Below are 20,100 nucleotides of genomic sequence, written 5' to 3' on the forward strand. Positions count from 1 at the left end.
GGTGCTGGCTGAAAATATCGCCATCCAATAGTGTATAGTATACCTAGAAAAACTGCCGCTCAACCCAGTCCAGTCTATGTAGTTAACACTTGTAAGATGGCCTCAGCCATGCACCATTCCACAAGCCACACCCTTTCACCCCACCCTCCAGGGCTTAGACATAGAGATCTCCCTAATGGGAGCACAGATGGCAATAAATACTGACAGGTGTTCTAATACTTCTCCATTCAAGCCAAAACTAAAAAAAAAATGTTTTGCCTTTAGTTATATTTATCTCATCACCTTGGAAGTTATTGCATGTCCAGGTGAGCACATTTTACTATTTTCATGAGGAATGTAAGAAAAATACAGTGCTGGTTTTCAGCCTTGATTTTATAAATATTATGGTGTCTATCCAAGTACTGTTTAGAAATAAACCACATTGTGCTTATTTTACTATCTGTGGACTCCACAAAAGGGCTGTCAGTCTTTGGACAGAAAATTTCCTGTTTCTTTAGTTATGCAAAACATTTATTATTTGCTTTACAACTGTTTCTCAATTCATGCATAAAAAATCCCATGAAATCCTAATAGAATGTGCTGTTTGCCTTCTATGTAAATATCTGTTGTAGTTATCTAGTGGAGTCAGGGTATGTAGTAATTATGTGGGCTAGAGAGGCTACCTTTGTAGAGGTATGGTGGTTGTTTTTTCCTTCTCTTACAAGAAGAAAAAATGCTTTGTTTTTCCCCATTATGAGACCCTTTCCTGTTGGCTGACTATTGATGCCTTTGCTGCAGATGGTGATGGAGAGTGGAGAATGGCTGGTGGGGGGAGACCTTCAGGTCCTTGACCGCATTTATTGGGGTGATGGATTAGATCAGTACAGACTGACACCAGCTGAGCTCAAGCAAAAATTTAAAGACCTGAATGCCGGTAAGTTTATGGAGGACTTGTTCATATTTTACTTTATACGATGTCAAGAAAAGGACAGAAAAGATGTTTATAATTATGAATGTGCTATCCATACTTTGAGTGGTATGCCAATTTACATAGTGACATTTTACAATGCAGTGCTGGATGAGATATGTTATTATAAGCCCCTTTTTAAATCTTCCCTTTCATATCTTTGTTCTGCAATAAGATTGTTAAGCTCCTGCTTAGAGAGATAAATTTAAGGGTATTTCCCAGCTTGTGCAGCTGCATATGTTAAAAACAAATATCCTGGGGGACTGATATAGGACCCTTAGATGGAAAATTGTGGGATGAAACGCTAAAGCTGGCCATACACTGATCAAAATGTGGGCAGTCTAGCAGGGAACCTTCAAATTTCCATGAGTGCCTGGGCTTCCCTGCTCGACAAATATCGATTGTTTAATTGACTTTTGTTTTGATAGGACATGTTGGAAATTTTCCCAACAAAATTTTTGATCAATGTATTCTGACATCCAGTGGAGGGTATTTGAACACACACACAAATAAGGTGAATGGAAGCATCCATTGATTTTTTTTTTGTGTTCAGCCAGCTAACAATGTATGGCCAGTGTAACACCTCTCAAACATATATTTCACGACTATCTGTCTTTCTAAAATAAAAATAAAAAACTTCCTATAGCTTTTAAGTCCCAGTGTTAGCAAACCAGCTGTACCTTTTTTACCATTATATTTGGTCACATTTTAAAATTGAGGACTATTGGCAGGAAGTGATTATATTTTTTAATGATGGCATGAGATCCCCAATGGCTCTAGACTCAAAGGCTGGCCTACTGGAGCTGTTTAACACTCTAGGCCTAGACAGCTCCCATATTTTCCTACAAGAAATACTGTTTGCTGGCAGAAAGCCTATAGCTGAACTAAGAGTGATATCAATGCTAACTTGCCAGCTAAGCTAAGTTTAAAAGCCTAGAGGTTACCATTCAAAATACAATATATAAGGCAAATGGTTATCTTTGGCCACCTCCTGCATTTCACTGGCAGAAAATAAGATATTTCCTGTTAAAGCAGAATAACCTAGATTCTTTTGTGCATGTGTATAACTTTTTTCTATTTTAATTTCTGAAGGTTTTTCTTTAAAAAATAAAGTTGTGTGCAATATTTACCTGTATAATTTATGTGAGAACTATCTAAACATCAGATATCTAAAATGAAGCTTTAATCGTAGAAGACTTTTTTTTAAATGCACAACTAATTTTCTGGCCATAAGGCTACATTCACACTGCCTATTAGGGCCAGTGAAAATAGTAGTGGCAGGAATCGGAGATTTCTGCTGCTGCTCTCAGCGGGTAGGTGTGGCCACCAAACCTGTTTACTATAATGACATGTTGCCTGTGGGCGCACCTATTCATGGTTTATCTAAAAAGGCAGGGTGTGCGAGCTGCGATGATCACTGGCTGTGCAGAGCGTCCCAAATACCCACAGCGGGAGCTGCTGCTGCAATTCACCCCAGCCCTAATCGCCGGTGTGAATGTAGCCTTAAGTGCACACCTTTTCATTCTGTTCTGAAATGGCTGATCAGATCTAGCATTTGTTTAGGTTCAGCTACATATTAAATATTCACAGAATGTGAAATATATTGCCGGGGTCATCCTAGCCTTTTTGTTGCCTTATGCAAAGTGTGTGCCCCCTCCAGCTAACATTGTAGCCATGCAAATTGTGCAACCTTTGCAGGTGTGACTTGTTATCCACTTCTACAACACAGACAAGCCTAGCATGAACTTAGTCCACCTCATCTTTGCCTTGCAGCCTGGAATGTTGGGATTTGAAGTTTCTCAGGAGTAGGAGATGTTTTGTAATGAATATATCTCCCAATTTCAAAACTTGAGAGAGGGAATTCCTATGATGGAGAACTCCATGTGGTACACATTGCCCGCAATGGTTAAAATGACTGTAGATAAATTGCACTGAATATTAAGGAGCATGGTTAAATAGAGTCTAAGCTACAGAGGGGAGGAGCCTGACCATCTGGGTGCCCAATGTTCGAGCTCCCGGTCATCAAGCGCTCCCTTCTTCCCGCAAAAGAGTGATGCCCAGGAGGCTGTGCCATGCTTGGGGCTGCTCCTTGGTGGGGGGAGTCTGTCTGGGGTGCGCTCCCTCGGTGGTGTCGATTGTGGTGGTGGAGGATGGAGTGGGAGGAGTCGGCTGGCTGCAGGAGAGGTGGACTCTGCCAGTGGTCGGAGCGGTGGATGCTGGTTGCTCACGTGGTCTCCGCGGAGGAGTGTTGGGAGATAGAGACACCAGCTGGCTCACCACAGAGGAGAACCTGGTCGTTCCACCACAAGACTGCCCAGGACCCTCGGAACTTCACAGAGGGTGACCCCCCTAATAGCTCACCATCACTGATGGGGTGTTTGACAGCTTGACTGAGTGAGGAATCCCCTTAGGAAGAGGAAACCCATCTGTAGCCACTGCAGTGGAAGAAGGTGGTGTGGAGGAGGTATATGAGGGGCTACAGGGGATGATGAGTTAAAAATTTAAAATGGACTTATATTGCTTAAATCTCACTAGGGGGATCACCCAAGGAGTCTAGAAGGAGCTGACACAGAGACATAAGAGAGAAAAAGAACCAGGAGGGGGATCGGTGTGGCGGAGAAGGAGAGGAAAGGAAAAAAAATTAAAGGGACACTATCTCTTGAGAGCCATAACTCCAACTTGCTCCGCAGACGTAACCCTATGGCTGGGAAACAATAGAAAATTACATTAACATCATGAATATCAGTGTAGAAGCAGAAGATATAGAAAATGAGTCGGTCATTGAGAATCTCGAAGAGCAAGAAAGGACCTCACAGACGCTTACTAAATCCGATATAGCAGAAATGTTTGAGATTGTAGGCTCTATAAAACAGGAGATGGCGATGATACATAAAAATCTGGGGCAAGTTTTGTCACGAGTAGAGGAGACTGAGGGGAAATTGAATAAACACGCCCAAGCAATAACAAAATTAGAAAAACAGATGGAAGATATGAGAAAAGAGCAAAGGAGTCTGCTATATAAATTTTAAGATCAGGAGAACAAAGGGAGAAGGTGTAATCTGAGGAGACGGGGTTTACCTGAGACCTCGCAAGGAGAAGATTTGATGGAGACAATGGTGAAAATGTTTAATACAATAACGGACAGATTAGCAACTGAGGATCTGAAGATTGATAGAGTGCACAGAATAGGAAGACCCCAAGGAAGCGGAATCATTACAAAGATAAAGTGGTTATGGAAGAAGACAAAAGGAAGACCAGTAATAAAATTTGGAGAAGCAAAGCTACAGATTTTTGCTGATATATCATCAGAAACATTGTCCAGAAGGAGAACGCTGAAACCATTACTGGAACAGATGAAAAAACAAAACGTTTGATACAGTTGGGGATTTCCAGCATGCTTACTTGGATGAAAAGAGGGTCGCTCTGCAAAACTGAGATTCCCAGAAGGCTTGAGAGACTTTTGCGAGAGACTTGAACTACAGATAATAGACATTCCAGGATGGGAAGTGGGGGGCAAAAGAGAATAGGGCAATAGAAAAAGAGAGTTGGCAGTTAGCCCCTAAAAGAAAAATGCATCAGAGACAAAATAAGGGAGGAAGAGGAGGAACAGGAGGGAGATTTTTTTTGAAAGCCCGTAGTTGATTTTTTTTTTTTTTTTCTTTCCCCTTTCCTTTCCTCCTCTCCCTCCCCTTCTCCTGAATAAGGTAAAAATGTAAGATTTAAGTTAGAGGATAAGTTGGAGGATCCTGAGGGGCGTTTTTTGTTCCTGAGGGGGAGATTATAGGAAACAGAGTGTACACTGGCAAATATTTATTGCCTTAATAGAAATCCAATGGCCTATCTGAAGAATATATTGGGAAAGCTCCTGGATTTTAAACTGGGCAAATTAATTGTGCCAGGGGATTTTAATTTTTGCATGGACCCTCAGATTGATATGACGTCGCATGTACAGAGAGAAGGAGGTAGATATCTGAAAGCTATGCAAAGAATGTTATATCAGTGTCAACTAGTAGATGTTTGGAAAGTTAAACATCCCAGAAATAGACTATACGTTCTACTCTCCAGCACATTCGAGTAAATATAGAAGTTGCAACGTTATCGGACCATGCACTGGTTACAATGAATTTATCATGGGGAGAGCGCAGAATAAGATAAATATGTGGAAATTAAATGAGACCCTCCTTCAGGATCATGAGATGGAATTGAGAATAAAAAAAGAAATAGAACAATACTTTGAAAGAAATGAGACGGAAGGCGTTTCAATGGCCACAGTGTGGGAAGCACATAAGGCATATATCAGGGGAATTTTGATAGCGATTGGGATAAAAAAAAAAATTAAAAATGAGTGGCTAAACTAAATCAATACGCTATTAAGTGCTATATGAACTAGAACAGTTACATAAAAAGAGAATAGCAAGAGACATACAGAAAAAAATAATAAATATGTGGGAGGAACTATATAACCTAATGGAGGAAGAAACGAGGAGAACATTTAACATGATGGCAAGAGAGAGATATCAGTGGGGGAATAAACCTGGTAAATATTTAATGAGAGTACAGAGAAAGAAGAAATAAAGGAATTATATTGAGAAAATTAAAGATAACGGAGAATTGGTTTACTCAACCACTGATATCGCTAAGGTATTTAAAAAATATTATAGCAAACTGTATGATGTAAACTCAAAACAGTTAAAAGGGGGGGAAGAAGAGCGAACTAGAAAGAGGCAGATGTATTTGAGAGAGTCGGGACTACCAAGATTAGGAGAAGAATGGTTAACATGTCTAGAAGAACCAACATGTCTTGAAGGGTACAGCCATGGGGAGGAGCCCGGGGCCAGTTGGGTACACCATCAGATACTATAAAAAATTTAAAGAACAATTAGTCCCCAAATTGAGTATATATATATATGAATGCATTAGAATAAGAGATGGAAATGACGGAGGAGTCATTACAAGCATATATTACAATTCTACAGAAAGAGGGGAAAGATGGGACCCAATTTGCTAGCTACAAGCCTATTTCACTGTTAAATATGGACACCAAACTATGCGCAAAGGTTCTGGCAGCTAGGTTGAAAGACTTAATGCCAGAAAGGATTTACCTAGACCAAGTGGGATTCGTCCCCAGAAGGGAGGGAAGAGACAATGGGTTAAGATCACTATTCCTTATACAAAAAATTAAGAGCAAAATATCCCCTGTACTGATTTTATCAGTGGACACAGAGAAGACTTTTGATAGGGTAGACAGAGGCTTCATGTTAGATACATTAGAGGTTTGGGAATGGATAGGAAAGCTCTATAGTCAACCCTCAGCAGCAGTAAAGGTCAGTGGTTCATTATAAGAGATTTTTAAGATGCATAATGGGACAAGACAGGGGTGTCCACGTTCGCCTCTGTTGTTTGTCTGTCTTATCTTTAGAACCCCTTCTGGCAACAGTAAGAAATAGTGTAGATATAAAAAGGATACGGATAGGAGAGATAGAACATAAAGTGGCAGCGTATGCTGATGATATGCCATTTTATGGTCACCCTAGGTTGTCATTACCCAACCTAATGAAAATGACATTTTATGGAGAGCTGTCAAATTTAAAAATTAACCCGGCAAAATCAGAGATTTTAAATGTTAATGTCCCGATAACTGAAAAAAAAAAGCTCTACAAAGAGAATTTCCCTTCTCATGGAGGGACAGAGAACTAAAATATTTAGGAATAAAACTGACCTTAAAGAACTTGTATAAAATAAACAACATCCTAATAATAAATGAGATCAAGGAGGAATATAAATGTTTAGCAAGGTGGTATATTACACCGAGTGTAGCACATAAGCCATAAGCAGACAAATCACCTATGTGTTGGAGGGGATGTGGGACTAATTGCACAATGACACATATATTGTGGGAGTGTCCTAAAATTCAGTAGTATTGGGGAAAAATAATTCACCAAATTCAGGAGATAACTGGGGTTAATGTCCCGAAAGATCCAGGCGCATGCTTATTTCACAAAACCAAGGTTACAGTAGAAAAATATAAGAACTGGGCAATATTCCATCTAATAAACGCAGCAAAGGGACTGATACCCAAATTTTGGCAGGAACAAGAGGTACCAAAAATAAAAGATTGGATAAGTAGGGTAGATTATGTGTATAGAATGGGGGAACTCTGCCACATGGAAGAAGATAAAATGGAGAGATTTAGAGAAAAGTGGGAGAAATGGGATGAGTTTAAAAGATCAAATCTGTTGAAGTGGAAGAAATAGGAGGAGGAGAGGAGAGGACATGTATAATTAAGATACGGAAAGGTGGGAAAAGGGTGTACCGAGAGTATTCAGGAAGGAGGAGGAACTGGGAGCTAAAGGAAAAAGAATTGGGAGTGGACAGATTTAAGGGTGGAAATGGGGGGGAGGGGGAGGGTTTGGGAGAAAGGTATAGTTTATTATTATAATTTATTGATGTAAAATGGATATATTGAAAACTAACAAAATATTTATAAAAAAAAAAAAATAGTCTAAGTCTATACACTGTGCAATGAGTGACAGTCTCGGTTACATAAATCTAAAGGATTAAAAAATAAATATAAAATGTGTAAGCACTCTGTGTGCGTATATGAGTCTACCTTACATAAGATTCTTATTAAAAAAGGTAATACACAACATAGCATGTACATATTTAGTGCAAAGTGCCCAGGAATCGTGGGTACCGAGATTGAGATAAAAGTATGTGCAACATACAGTATGTCCCTACAGTATTGCTTCTCGATAAATATTTACAGTTGTATAAAGTTGTATCATGCATAAAGTAGATCAAAGCTTGTAGATGACATTTAGTTTGGCAAAGAAATGTTGGACGAGATTTACTAAAGCTGGTTCACTCAGAATCTGGTGCACTTGTGCATGGTAACCAATCAACTTCTAACCTCAGATTGTTCAAGTAAGCTTTAGCAATAAAACCTGAAAGCTGATTGGTTTTCATGCAAAATTGCATGAGATTCTGAATGAACCAACTTTAGTAAATAAAACCATGTGTATCATAAATAGTAGCCATTTTTTGTCATAAAATACAGTTCTTTTTTTTCATCATTTTTGTATCTCAATGCTGCTTATCATTTCTAGCCTTTTTTTTAGCCACTTCCTGTCTTTTTGCTTCACCGTATACTCAGGACTGGCTTCCTCATTGTGACAGCAGTGGACCATGTCTGCACATCAATTTATGCTGACTGCTGATGTGAGATCTTCAAGTTCATTGTACAGTTTTATAGCCACCCCCTGAATTTGCAACTCTACATTAGGTTGCTGACATAAGCCAGCCTTCTTTTACTTGGTGACATACAGTACTGTGCAAAAGTTTTAGACAGGTGTAAAAATGCTGTAAATTTAGGATTTCTTTCAGAAATAGACGTGTTAATAGTTTATTTTTGTCAATTAACAAAATAGAAAGTAAATGAACAGAAGAGAGAGCCATATCAAATCAATATTTGGTGTGATTACCCATTGCTTTCAAAACAGCATCAATTCCTCTAGGTACACTTGCACACAGTTTAAAAAGAAACTTGGCAGGTAGGTTGTTCCAAACATTTTGGAGAACTAACCACAGATCTTCTGTGGATGTAGGCTGCCTCAAATCCTTCTGTCTCAGACAGACTCGATGTTGAGATCAGAGATCTGTTGGAGCCACACCATCACTTCCAGGACTCCTTGTTCTTCTTTACACTGAAGATAGTTCTTAATGACATTGGCTGCATGTTTGAGGTTGGTGTCCTGCTGCAGAATAAATTTGGGGCCAATCACACGCCTCCCTGATGTTATGGCACAATGGATAAGATCTGCCTGCATCTCCCAGCATTGAGGACACCATTGGTCCTGAGGAAATCTCCAACTCCCTTTATAGAAATGCAAGCTCAAACTTGCAAGGGACCTCCACCCTGCTTCACTGTTGCCTGCAGACACTCATTATTGTACTGCTTTCCGAATTAACTGGTTTGCGAATTAACTGATTTCCGCTACAGCCAAATATTTCAAATTTTGACTTCAGTCATGTGGACCTGCTGCCAATTTTATGCATCCCAGTTCCTATGTTTTTGTGCTTAGCTGTCACTTAGCCTATGGTGTTTTTACATTTTTTTACATATGAGCACTCTTTATGGAGACACAGCTTTTAAAATGATTTTATGTCTGTATTTACATATTTAGTTATAAGATATTGTATAGCCGGTTCATTGTAGTTTATAAACAGGTATTTAGTTTCAGGTGTGTATATTAGTTTTACCAGAGGCTCTGGACCAGGAAGAAAGTTGAGTAGGCTATTTATTTTATTTTGATGCAGTCAGTTAGTTTTCAAATGTCTAATGGCCATCTTATCTTGGACCAGCCTTGCTTGTGTTCGGCTTACTGGCTCCCCAATGACATGAATTGTGTAAAAATAAATAAATAAAATGTAACCACACTGCAATTTAAATTATGCTACCATTTGGGGGAGTCAGTGGATTTGGACTAACCTTGGTACTATAAATATTGTACTATGGAATTTCATAGCTGTAACCGAAACCTTTACCACATCATCAGGAATGTTCCTTTCGTTTCAGTCTCGCACCCTGTTACCATTAACAGAATTATGTCTTTTGTACTTATGTTTCTTGTTTTGTTTATCAAACTAAAAATATCTGTCAAGTTTGGATTTTAGACGGCGCCTGTTATTTGTTTTTGCCAGCATGGTATACATTTTCTGGTTTGTAAAATTTACTTGAGAAAAAAATTATTTAATATGTTTAAAGAAAAGAGCCCCCTGTCACTTTTTGTCTTGCAAGTGGATTTTTATTCCAAGTCTCTAGGCTGTTTTATTAATCACAAACTCCAAACACTTGGGTTACTCATATTTCATAAAGGTTGTCTTTCCACTGATTTGTGGTCCATCTAATTATAAGGAAAATCCAACCCAAAAATTGAAGTTAAGGGTGACTTTTATTAAATATTATACGCATTTTTCAAAAGTTTTTAAGGTCCATGCACACTGGCTGCTCCTAGAGGAGTTTAGCTTATGTTAATTGTAATGTTATCTTATGTGCCTATTCACATTAGGATGTTTAGAGGTATATGTAAAGCTCAGCGTTTAGCAGCAGAAAAAAACCCTTCTGCTTTTGTGATCTTTGAGAGCAGTTTTTTGGCAGAAAAAAAAAACGCTAAAGGCGCCTAAGCGCTGGAAAAAAATTGCATTTTTTTCTGCCAAGAGCACTTAGCAAGAGCTAATTATCATGTTTTTTAAGCCAGTGTGCATAGACCCTTAAAATTATTATATAACTGTCCTGGTAATGCCAGCAGGAGCATCTAATTTGCTTGACTGCAGAAAAAGCCTGGTAATATAGGTTACTTAAAGCTGAATTTCAGGTATGGGTTTTATTGCAAAGTTACATTGGTCCAGCTTGGATCAATGCGAGTATACATATGCAAATACCGATGGGATTGCCATGAAGCAGAGAATCACTATAGTAGTCCTCTGAGCTACAGTGTTCACCCCTTGTCTGCCAGGTCCTGTGCCAAGTAGCTGGCCTTTTGCATAGAACGACCAAAAAGGGTTGCCCCCTCAGCACATATGCCATTCACAGAACATCTTGCATTTTTCTCAATGAATGTAAAGCATTCTTTGATTAGACAAGGTGGAGGCTGTGATGTCACTACCACGCCTCCACCTCTACTGTGAGAGACCCACCAGTATATGGCATATGCATACTTTGGTCCAAGCTGTAGCTATGCAATAAAATCCATACCTGGAATTCAGCTTTAAAAAAGTAGTGTGTAGCCTGTTTAATTTTATATAAATAGTTTACTTTAATATGTGGACTGTAATGAACAGTAATATGAAAGCTTAGAATTGTTACCTGCACTGAATACCAGTTTCCATTTTTCTATTTGTTACCTTGCTCCAGATAGCATAAATCGGTGGCATTAACATGGATTAAAACAAACTGGTGTGAAAAATATTTTTACAGAAGACAAATATGTTTTTAATGTCTGAATTAGAACCAGCCAAGACATTTCTTGATGTTTTGGATAGAGCAAAGAAACGTTATATCCCTTTAGCATGGTTGTTTTTGCTGTCTGTATCCCTGTTGTCCCCTCCTGTCCAGTTTACTACCAGAACATCCTGTTATAATGACCATTTGAACTTTCTGTTTTTTATTTCATTATATATTGTTTTGAAACACTGTCGCTAGCTCCTTAGTGGATTATCAGGTGCATGATATTATTACCAAATAAAATTACGTTTCAGAGTTAAAAACACATAACTGGTTGAACTCCGGGTAAAAAAAAAAAAGTTGCTAGTTTTTGTCTAGGGGAAAGATGAAGGGAGATATACTCACCTGATCCTCCAAACCTCCCTGAAAAAGGCCAGTCTTTGCAGCTGCTGTATCCTCACGCTCTAGCAGTCTTAAGTGGTGGACTGTTCCTGTCATTATCAAGCCCAGAGCAGGCTCCATAGATCTGCTGTGGATGTGAAGACATCAGGAACAGTCCACTTCTGGATCGTGGGGGAGCATCGTTTGCTGATGGAGCAGAGGACCAAGAGAATATAAGGCTTTCTCCTCTCCCCTGAACAAAATTAACACTTAACCCTTGCAGTGTAGGCATAGCCCCACTGCAAGGGAAATCATTTTTTTTTTTGCCCTGAGCTAGACTTTTATTCTACCATGGATAAAACCACTGCTGTGAGGTGAGTAGATTTCTGACATTTTTAGGAAGCCTTTTGTTTTCATATGCTATAAGACAATTAGACATCCCATGTATTCTTGGTTACAAACTATACTTAAAACAAGGTTTTCTAAAACATTATCAAACTCAAATAAGTCTCAAATCAAACTCTTTCCACATGTATATCTGTTATTGACAATAAAAGACTAGGTCCCCTTTAAGAGTTTTCTAGATGTTGGCTTCTGGATAACAAGTAACATACATACACATATAAAAATGTGCCACTCTAGCATTTCTTTTCAGAGCACACCACGTTTCCTGTAGTTAAATTGTAGAGGAAAATAGGTTTGAGCTTCTTTTACGTATCAGTCCTTGAAGGAGTTCACAAGAGTTCTTTTGAAGGAATGTCTTTATCACAACATCCGTACTTCATTATGTCTTTCCTCTGCCTAGTTACCTTTTTAATGCTTGCATTTTACAGTTTAACAGTGAAAGTAAAAATCCAGTCCTTTGAATGAACATGTGTTGTATGTGCTATTCTTCGAAAACATTGACAGTCTACCTTGATGAGTTTTCTAGGCTATTTTCATTGACTACAAATGTCCATAATAGTATTTGCACTTGCATATTTGACAAATCCTTTATATACTATATTTTATAGAAAATTTGTATTTATTGTTAAGGTGCAATGAGAAATTGGCATTTTACAGTTGTAAATGATAGGCTAATGCAGTGCTGGTCAACAATATAAGGAGTCTCAACAATATAGGTAGTCCCTGACATCACCGAAGGACCACACATGATATTAGGTCTATGTAATACTACAGAAAGTTGCAAACGTGCTACAGCAGATGGTCAGAGACTGCAGACATGCTGCAGGAGATGGTCAGAGACTGCAGACAATGCTACCAAAGATGGTTAGAGACTGTAGACTGCGAGCATGATATAGGACAGTGTTTCTCAATCTTTTTTCAGTCAAGGCACCTTTTAAAATTATGGACAGTCTCAAGGCACCCTTTAAAATTCTGCATAATCAAAGCACCACATGTAAAAAAAAATAAAAATATTCTAATAATGTTACAACATCCACACACATAGGACACCCAATGTTTGAGGTGATTTATTCTTCCAAGGCAAATATACCTTTGCACACTGGTACTGACTAGTATTCCATTGTTTCTATTCTACCTCAGTTATTCTATCTTACTTAGCTAGTGTGACCCCAGTGCTGACAGAGAGGGGCAGGGGAGGGGCAAACAAGGATGCTCTGCAGGCACCTAATATCCTCATCAACTGATATCATTGGTTGTTAGGATGCCAGCATCTAGAAGTTCATAAAAATGCAATGAAAACTTGTGGCATGGTGTACAAAAGGCAGGCTGGATCCACCTGCTTGCTTGTATACAAATTTTGGCCATTTTGCTAAGGCACCCCTGAAGAAGCCTGAAGGCACCCTAATTGAAAAAGGCTGATATAGGAGATGTTGGAGAATAGACATTCTTCTGGGGATAGTCATACAGTGAATACACATTACAAGTTACTGCTGGAGATGACTGCTATTAGAGCCATGTTACAGGAGTTGCTACAGGAGATGGTCAGAGACTGCTTCTCAGGAGAACATTTTTTTTTCTTTTTAAACCATTGAAGTTTAATACAGTGAAATCTTCAGTCAGCATCTGATAACTTATTGATTTGCGCTATATAACAATTTCTGAACCTGTTACCCTCGGTGTGTACCTCAGGGACCATACCTGGACCCTACTGCATTGCTTCAGGCACTGTATCATGTGTTAGGTGGCTTGGCATGAAACGAAGCGTGTGCGGCTAGCTGTAGGGTAGTATACAAGTCCAGGGTCATCGTCCATTTCTATGGTTCCCAGACCCTGAAGACCCCTTTGGGGGTATGCCCAGGGTCATGGAGTAAGGAAAGACAGGGTTTCCCAGTCAGAAATAAACTGGGAACTATAAACTGTTGCTGCCCGCATCACACTGCGCATATGTGTTACTTGTGCAGCAACAAGTTATGGTTCCCAATCTATATCTGACTCTGGCACCATGCAACCTGTCTGAAAAAGCAGATTTCTCTGTCAGTATGTTTGAATTCCTTGAAAAGCTTTTGGCGCTTTTAGAACCTTCGGTTTCCAAAGGCCAAAAACACTACCTGCTCTTTTATCCCTGTGTTCAGAAATCAAGCAGAACCTCGTTTACATGAAGATATGAAAGAAAGTATTGAAGGGGGGGGGGTTGATTGGCATTTATGTAACCAGTGTGATTGGCTGTCACAGTTGGCAAATGATCGGAAGCTGGTACCGCTGGGTAATGATCATTAGTGGGGACCCAGTAATGTCAGCTCAGTCTCTGCTCGAACCGTGCAGTGAGCACATTCTCAGCACAGGAACATTGGCTTCCCAGCAATTCACAAGTGTGGAATGTGTGCATTAAAGTCCATTCTTTTGCCACCACAAACATCTGTTACATGGGTGACAACAGGTTAAGCTTTGAGGCACAGACTATGACTTTGCACCAAATGTATTCCACTGTGGACACACTGATGCAATGCCTACTAGTTTTTGTCTAGTAGCATCTAAATCTGCACAGCAAATCAGAACTCTATAAGGTACTAAGTGAGTGTCCTAGGTCTACATTGAGTTAACCCACTTGTTGAGGAGGCTGGAGATTTATTGACAACACAACTGATCTGGTGTATGGTGCTGTCCATGTGATCCTTGTGTGCACATCCTGTGGCCCTGGTGGCGATCCTGACCCCACTTGGCAATGAGAAGGAGAGTTTGATTTTAGTATTGGCTAATATACATGCACTTCACAGCATGATTATATCATATACCCTCAACCCCAGAAGAAGACATTGTTTGAAATGTGTTAGTTCTGTCCCAACCTGGAGGTATGTACAGAAAAATCAAGTAAAATGTATCTTGTGCATGATCCCTTGCAGGACTAAGCTGGGTATACTGTATATGTATAAATAAAATGAATCCTTCCGCTACAAAAGAACATATCTCCCACTTTCATCCACAACTGCCCCCAGTGTTTATGAATCACCAAAATGATATAATTTTGTTGATACTGTATATGTACAAGTATCATTGCCCCGATGTACAAAATGTCAGCCGCTATGTGATTTTAATCTTGCCAATTTTTTTTATGATGTAAAAATATGTTTTAGGAGATACTGTTTGATGCCCAATAGTGATGGAAATGTATTTTCATTGACTGTCTAAAAAAGGCTTTTCTCATACATGCACATGTTGATCATGAGGACTGGGTCTGCCCTGAAAAATGTAAAGTCTTCCTAAGATTCTTGCTGATATTTATCCTGTGGAAAAGAATTAAAAAGAAAGAAATGGTCCATTATGGTAGTGGATCCTGTCAATTTGGTTCTCAATAAACCTTTTATAGTTCCTATTTAGGATATCCTCTGCTTTTGGAGATTCTGTCAGCTAAGCATTTTGAATCCCTCTTAACGACATTATTTACTCTTGCAGGCCCAGCCCTACAGGCAGCTATTGCTGCTATGTTCTTTAGCGAGAGTATCACTAACTAGTCGAGGCGCATAAACAGAGATGAGGAACCTGTCTTTGAGGACCCTGCTCTCAGCTGAAGCTTTCAGCCCTATTGTTTTGTGTTGATGCTTTTAAGAATGTAATTTAACAAATCCAAAAATCGCTTTTTTTCCTCTGTGTACATGCGCAGGATTTTTTTTTTTTTTGTGGATGCAAACTTGGTTTGCTGAACATGCTTGTAAGCAACATCTACACATGTCCCAGGCCTCTGGAGTCAACCTGTCATTTCAAAAGGGTACAAAATAGTGTTTCTTTTGCTGCCCTCTCCTCTCTTTACCATCTAATTTGCGAGCTTCAAACAAAAAAAAAGGCAGATTTGATGATTGCCTTGCACTTTCTTCAGGCACAAGCAGTGATCGCACTAGCTTCTTCAAAAGAACAAGGATTCTATTCAAATCTATTCCCAGTCCCAAAACAACATGGGAGCATACGCCCAGTATGGGGCTCAAAATCCCTGAACAACATCCCTGAATGTATACCAGCATTCTGAATTGAATCTGCGATATCTGTCATTGTTACCTCAGACTAGGGGAATGTCTTGCAACAGTAGACATACAAGATGGCAAACATCAAAAAGAAGGGTGCAGGAATGTTAAAAAGTGGACACAAACATAGACAAAAAACATACCACATTTACATCTTAATTGCCAATACTGCATACTGCCAATCAGGGAGAAAAGAGAGCATATCACACTTAAAATGCAACTATCAGAATTAAAAGCCGGTCTGATAAGCTGGAGTGACTGGCAGATGAATGAGGAATATCATAGCCTTCATAGAAGTGTTTTGTGGGTCTAAGCTAGAGCAGCAGCTATCCAGTGCAGAAAGCCGATCTCATAAGCTAGAAAAAGCTGGCAGGTGAGCAGGGAAAAGCTTTAGTGGGTAAAACGGAGACTGTATAGGGGGGACAGGACTAGAATGGCAACATGTTTTAAGGGCTATGCCCTCTTTTTCATCCTGAGGCAAATTGTGAAAATGGGGGGGGGGGGGGGCGGCAATAGGAGGACTGCAGGTCCAGCAGTAGCGCTGGCAAATACTAACGAAGAACTTCATAGAGTGTACATTAATACAGTCAGCATAGGACTTCTGTCAGACACTGAAAGTCTTATCTTGGAATTGTAAAAGTCATTCCACTGGGAATGTGGCAAAGACAGATGCAAGTCTTACTGGCTGTCCACCCATCAACATTCTGGAACTGAGAACCATCAGACTAATTTTATAATACTGGACCTCAATTCTACCAGGCCGACAGTCAGAGTACTGGCCAGCAATTCCATAGCAATGGCATACATAGATCATCAAGGGGGCACCAAAAGCCTAGCAGCCCTGAAAGAAAAAAATCTAATACTTTCAGGGTCGGAAATTTACATTTCAGCTCTCTCAGCTGTCCACATTCTGGGAGTGGACAGCTGGCAGGCAGAATTTTTAAGCTGCAAATACCCAGACCCAGGGAAATGGTCTCTACACCCAAAGATCTTTCAGTATCTCTAATGTGGGGAAAACCAGATGTGGACATTCTGGCTTTCAGGTTTAACAGCAAGCTGAATAAATTAGTGGCCAAGATCAAGAATCCTCTAGCTTTCACAGTAGATGCTCTGGTGATTCCTCAGACTCCATTCCATCTGGTTTATGCCTTCCCTCCAATTAATATCATCCCCCGACAACTGCACAAGTTAGAGGAGGAAAGTTTCTGTGTGATTCTCAATGCACCATATTGGCCCAGAAGAATGTGATACACAGACATGCTTAAATGTCTGGAGCACAAGTTTACAAATGCAAACCTGTACTAAGTTGAAACTAAGAAAGTAGGGCAGCAGTTTGGTAGCAAACAACATCTGGTAACTATTTGTACCGTTCACGCTCTCCCCTCTGACATCTATTATAAGTAGTTGCTTGGGAAGTCCTCGGGTTGCAGGAGAGTCAGAAGGAGAGAATTGGAAAAGTAAGAACAGGCATCTTATGGTGCCTGCTTTTAAGCTACTAGTTTTCTGATTGGGAGAATAGTTCTTTACAATCACTTTAAAAGTTTAAACACATTTTTCTTTTAAATAACAAATAGGTTTATGCTTACCTGCATAGAGCAGCCCAGAACATCTTCTTCTTGGGTCCCCCGTCAGCATTTCTGGCTCCTCCTCTTCTTGGTGGTACCCCATAGGTAAATGCTTCCTATGGGGGCCGATCTGCAAACTCGCTCCCAAGCCCTGCTGTGTGAGTCGGTAGAACACAGACATTGGGACTCGGCCCCAACCCCAGCTCCCTTGTCACTGGCTTCGATCGACAGCAGCAGGAGCCACTGGCCCCCACCGGGACTTAGTCATAGAAAATGGACAAGCATACTTGATAAACTGCCAAGAGCTGGATCCTCTCCACTAGGAGATGTTTCACCTACTTTATCTTCAGTGGGGGACGCCTGACACAGATATAATAGTGTCTATACTGAACCATAGGTTGGACAGATTTGTGCCCAGGTCAAGGGATCCTCGGGTCTTCGGGGTAGATTCCATAGTTACTCCATTGAATCAGTTCAGCCTGATTTATGTGTCTCCCACCCGTTAATTGTCTGCCTCATCTGCCTCAGAGGATAGAGAGGGAAGACATTGCAGAGGTCTTCATTGCACTGAATCAGCCCAGACATACTGTGATTTGTGTGGACTGTCTGGACCTTCTATTTGAGGTACAGTGTTCCATCCTGTGGTCACTGGTTTTGATAGTGTGACTGTTGAAACCCAAGTTCTGAAGGACAGAGTTCCTGTGGACTCTGTGGTTTACAGTTTCTTGATGCCAGAAAGCATTCGATTGGGGTTTACCAATACATGCAGAAAACCACCTTGTTGTGAAAAGAGAAAGCTGACGGTTTTCATCTTCAGGCCTCAGTGTCCCATACCAGTAAGGCAGCCGCCTGGTCTTCTGCTCATACATGTGCTAAGTTTTACCAGGTGGATGTTCAAGCCTAGGCGAACAATGGTCAGAAAGTCCTAATGGCAGCTCTATAGGGGTCTTCTCAGTTATTTCTCCTCTGATGTTAAGAAGATTGTTGCGGTTGGGCCTATTAGCCATTGTTTCTGGTTGCCCACCCCTCATGCAATATATTTTAGATGTCTCAATAGTCTAAGAATTAATTCGTCTCTTGTGATGTTCGGTCAAAAGAATGGGATTTTTGATTTACCTGTAAAATTCCCTTCTTGGAGTACATCACAGGACATAGGTCTGTCCCCATTTGATTTCAATCTAATATTCTTTCTGAGAAAACTGAGGCAAAGCTGCAAGTACTTTTGCAGGGTAGTGTCAAGTTTTACTGTTTGCAGTGTCCAATCAACAGGAGGTAAAGTATAACCCAATTGTGTAATAATTTAATAATAATAGCAGACAACTTCAAATACTAATCAGACTACAGGTGACCTGTTTCCCCATCCAGCTCTTTCATCTCTTACCCAGTCTGCTTCTTCATCTCACCACTCTGTAACATGCTATCCCTACTCCTCCTTCTCACAGTTGTATCCTCTCTCTTCAAACTCTTTCTCCTTCACCCCTCTTCTCCACCCCACAGCTTATATATATCATCATCACTCCTGTTTTCACCATATTACTTTACTCATCAACTCCTGCTAATTCTGAACCCACATACTAATAAAACCTTCAGGACACTGGGACCTGCCCCTCCATATAAGTCATATGCCCATATTACCTTTCTCACCCTTCTGCTGACATCTGGAGACATTTCCCCAAATCCTGGGCTGCCATTTTTTTCCTTTGACCAACACACCTGGCATACCCTATCCTCTAACAGCAGCCACAATCCACACAATATGGTTACTATTTCTATTCTTCCTAGAACCTGCCTCCCCTTTTTCTTGTGCCCTTTGGAATGCCCACTCTGTCTGTAACAAACTAACCTCTGTCCATGACCTTTTTATCACAAACGCCTTTAACCTACTTTCAATTACAGAAACCTGGCTTCATGAATTGGACTTTCCCTCTCTCGCTGTCCTCTCCCATGGTGGTCTCCTCTTAACTCACTCTCTCAGGCATAGTGGACGGAAAGGAGGTGGAGTTGGAATCCTCCTATCCCCTCAGAGCACTTTTCAGGTCCTTCATTTACCTCCCTGTCTGTTCTTCTCATTTGAAGTTCACTAAATTCGTCTATTCTGTCCAGTTTCTTAAAAAATTGCTGTGCTCTATCTGCCTCCTGGACCGGTATCAAGCCTCCTTGATAACTACTCTGCCTGGCTACCTTACTTTCTCTCTTCTGCAATTCCCACGGTCATTCTTGGTGACTTCAACATCCCTATTAATCTTAACACTCCTGCCACTTCTAAACTTCTGAGCCTAACCACTTCTTTTGAGCTAAAACAATGGACACATGCTTCTACTCACTCTAATGGTAAATGCCTCGACCATGTATTCTCCTACCTTGCAACCTCGCCAACTTTCCCTTTCCTCTCTCTGATCAGTCCCTTATTAGTTTCACTCTCCCCTTGGCTTCCGCCTCCTTGTCTTCCAACTTGCCAAACAGTTACCCATAGAAACCTTCACTATCTTAACCCTTCTGTTCTTTTTTCGGCAACAGATTGTATGTATCTATGACAAAATCTCAGCCCTGTCCTGCCCCAACCTGGCCACTTCTGTCTACAACAGTTCACTGTCATCCATCGTGAACACATTGGCCCCCCTCACTACACTCAGAATTAGGCCCCAACCGCTGCAGCCCTGGCAAACAGACAATACCAAATGCCTCAAAAAACGTAGCCGTGCTCTTGAGCATTTATGGTGAAAGACTTAAGACCCAGTATGACTTCGACCAATTTAAATCTGCCCTTCAAAAATACAACTCCTGTTTCCACACAGCCAAACAGACCTATTTTATCACTCTCATTAACACCCTCTCAGCAATTCCCTT

The 20,100-nt window shown here is 40.3% G+C and overlaps 1 protein-coding gene across 3 annotated transcripts in view; it reads left to right on the forward strand.

Moving 5' to 3' along the window:
- The window catches only part of PAPSS1 (3'-phosphoadenosine 5'-phosphosulfate synthase 1), a 152,900-nt gene that overhangs the window by 95,135 nt on the left and 37,665 nt on the right, over positions 1–20,100 (forward strand). For all 3 annotated transcript variants that reach the window (XM_089680495.1, XM_089680497.1, XM_089680496.1), the window contains one exon: positions 778–913. In XM_089680495.1, the coding sequence (XP_089536621.1) occupies positions 778–913 (136 nt within the window). The remainder of the gene's footprint in view (positions 1–777; positions 914–20,100) is intronic.

This window comes from Staurois parvus, unplaced genomic scaffold (genome assembly GCF_062004578.1).
Source record: "Staurois parvus isolate SC_StPar_1 unplaced genomic scaffold, SC_StPar_1.0 ptg000244l, whole genome shotgun sequence".
NCBI lineage: Eukaryota > Metazoa > Chordata > Amphibia > Anura > Ranidae > Staurois > Staurois parvus.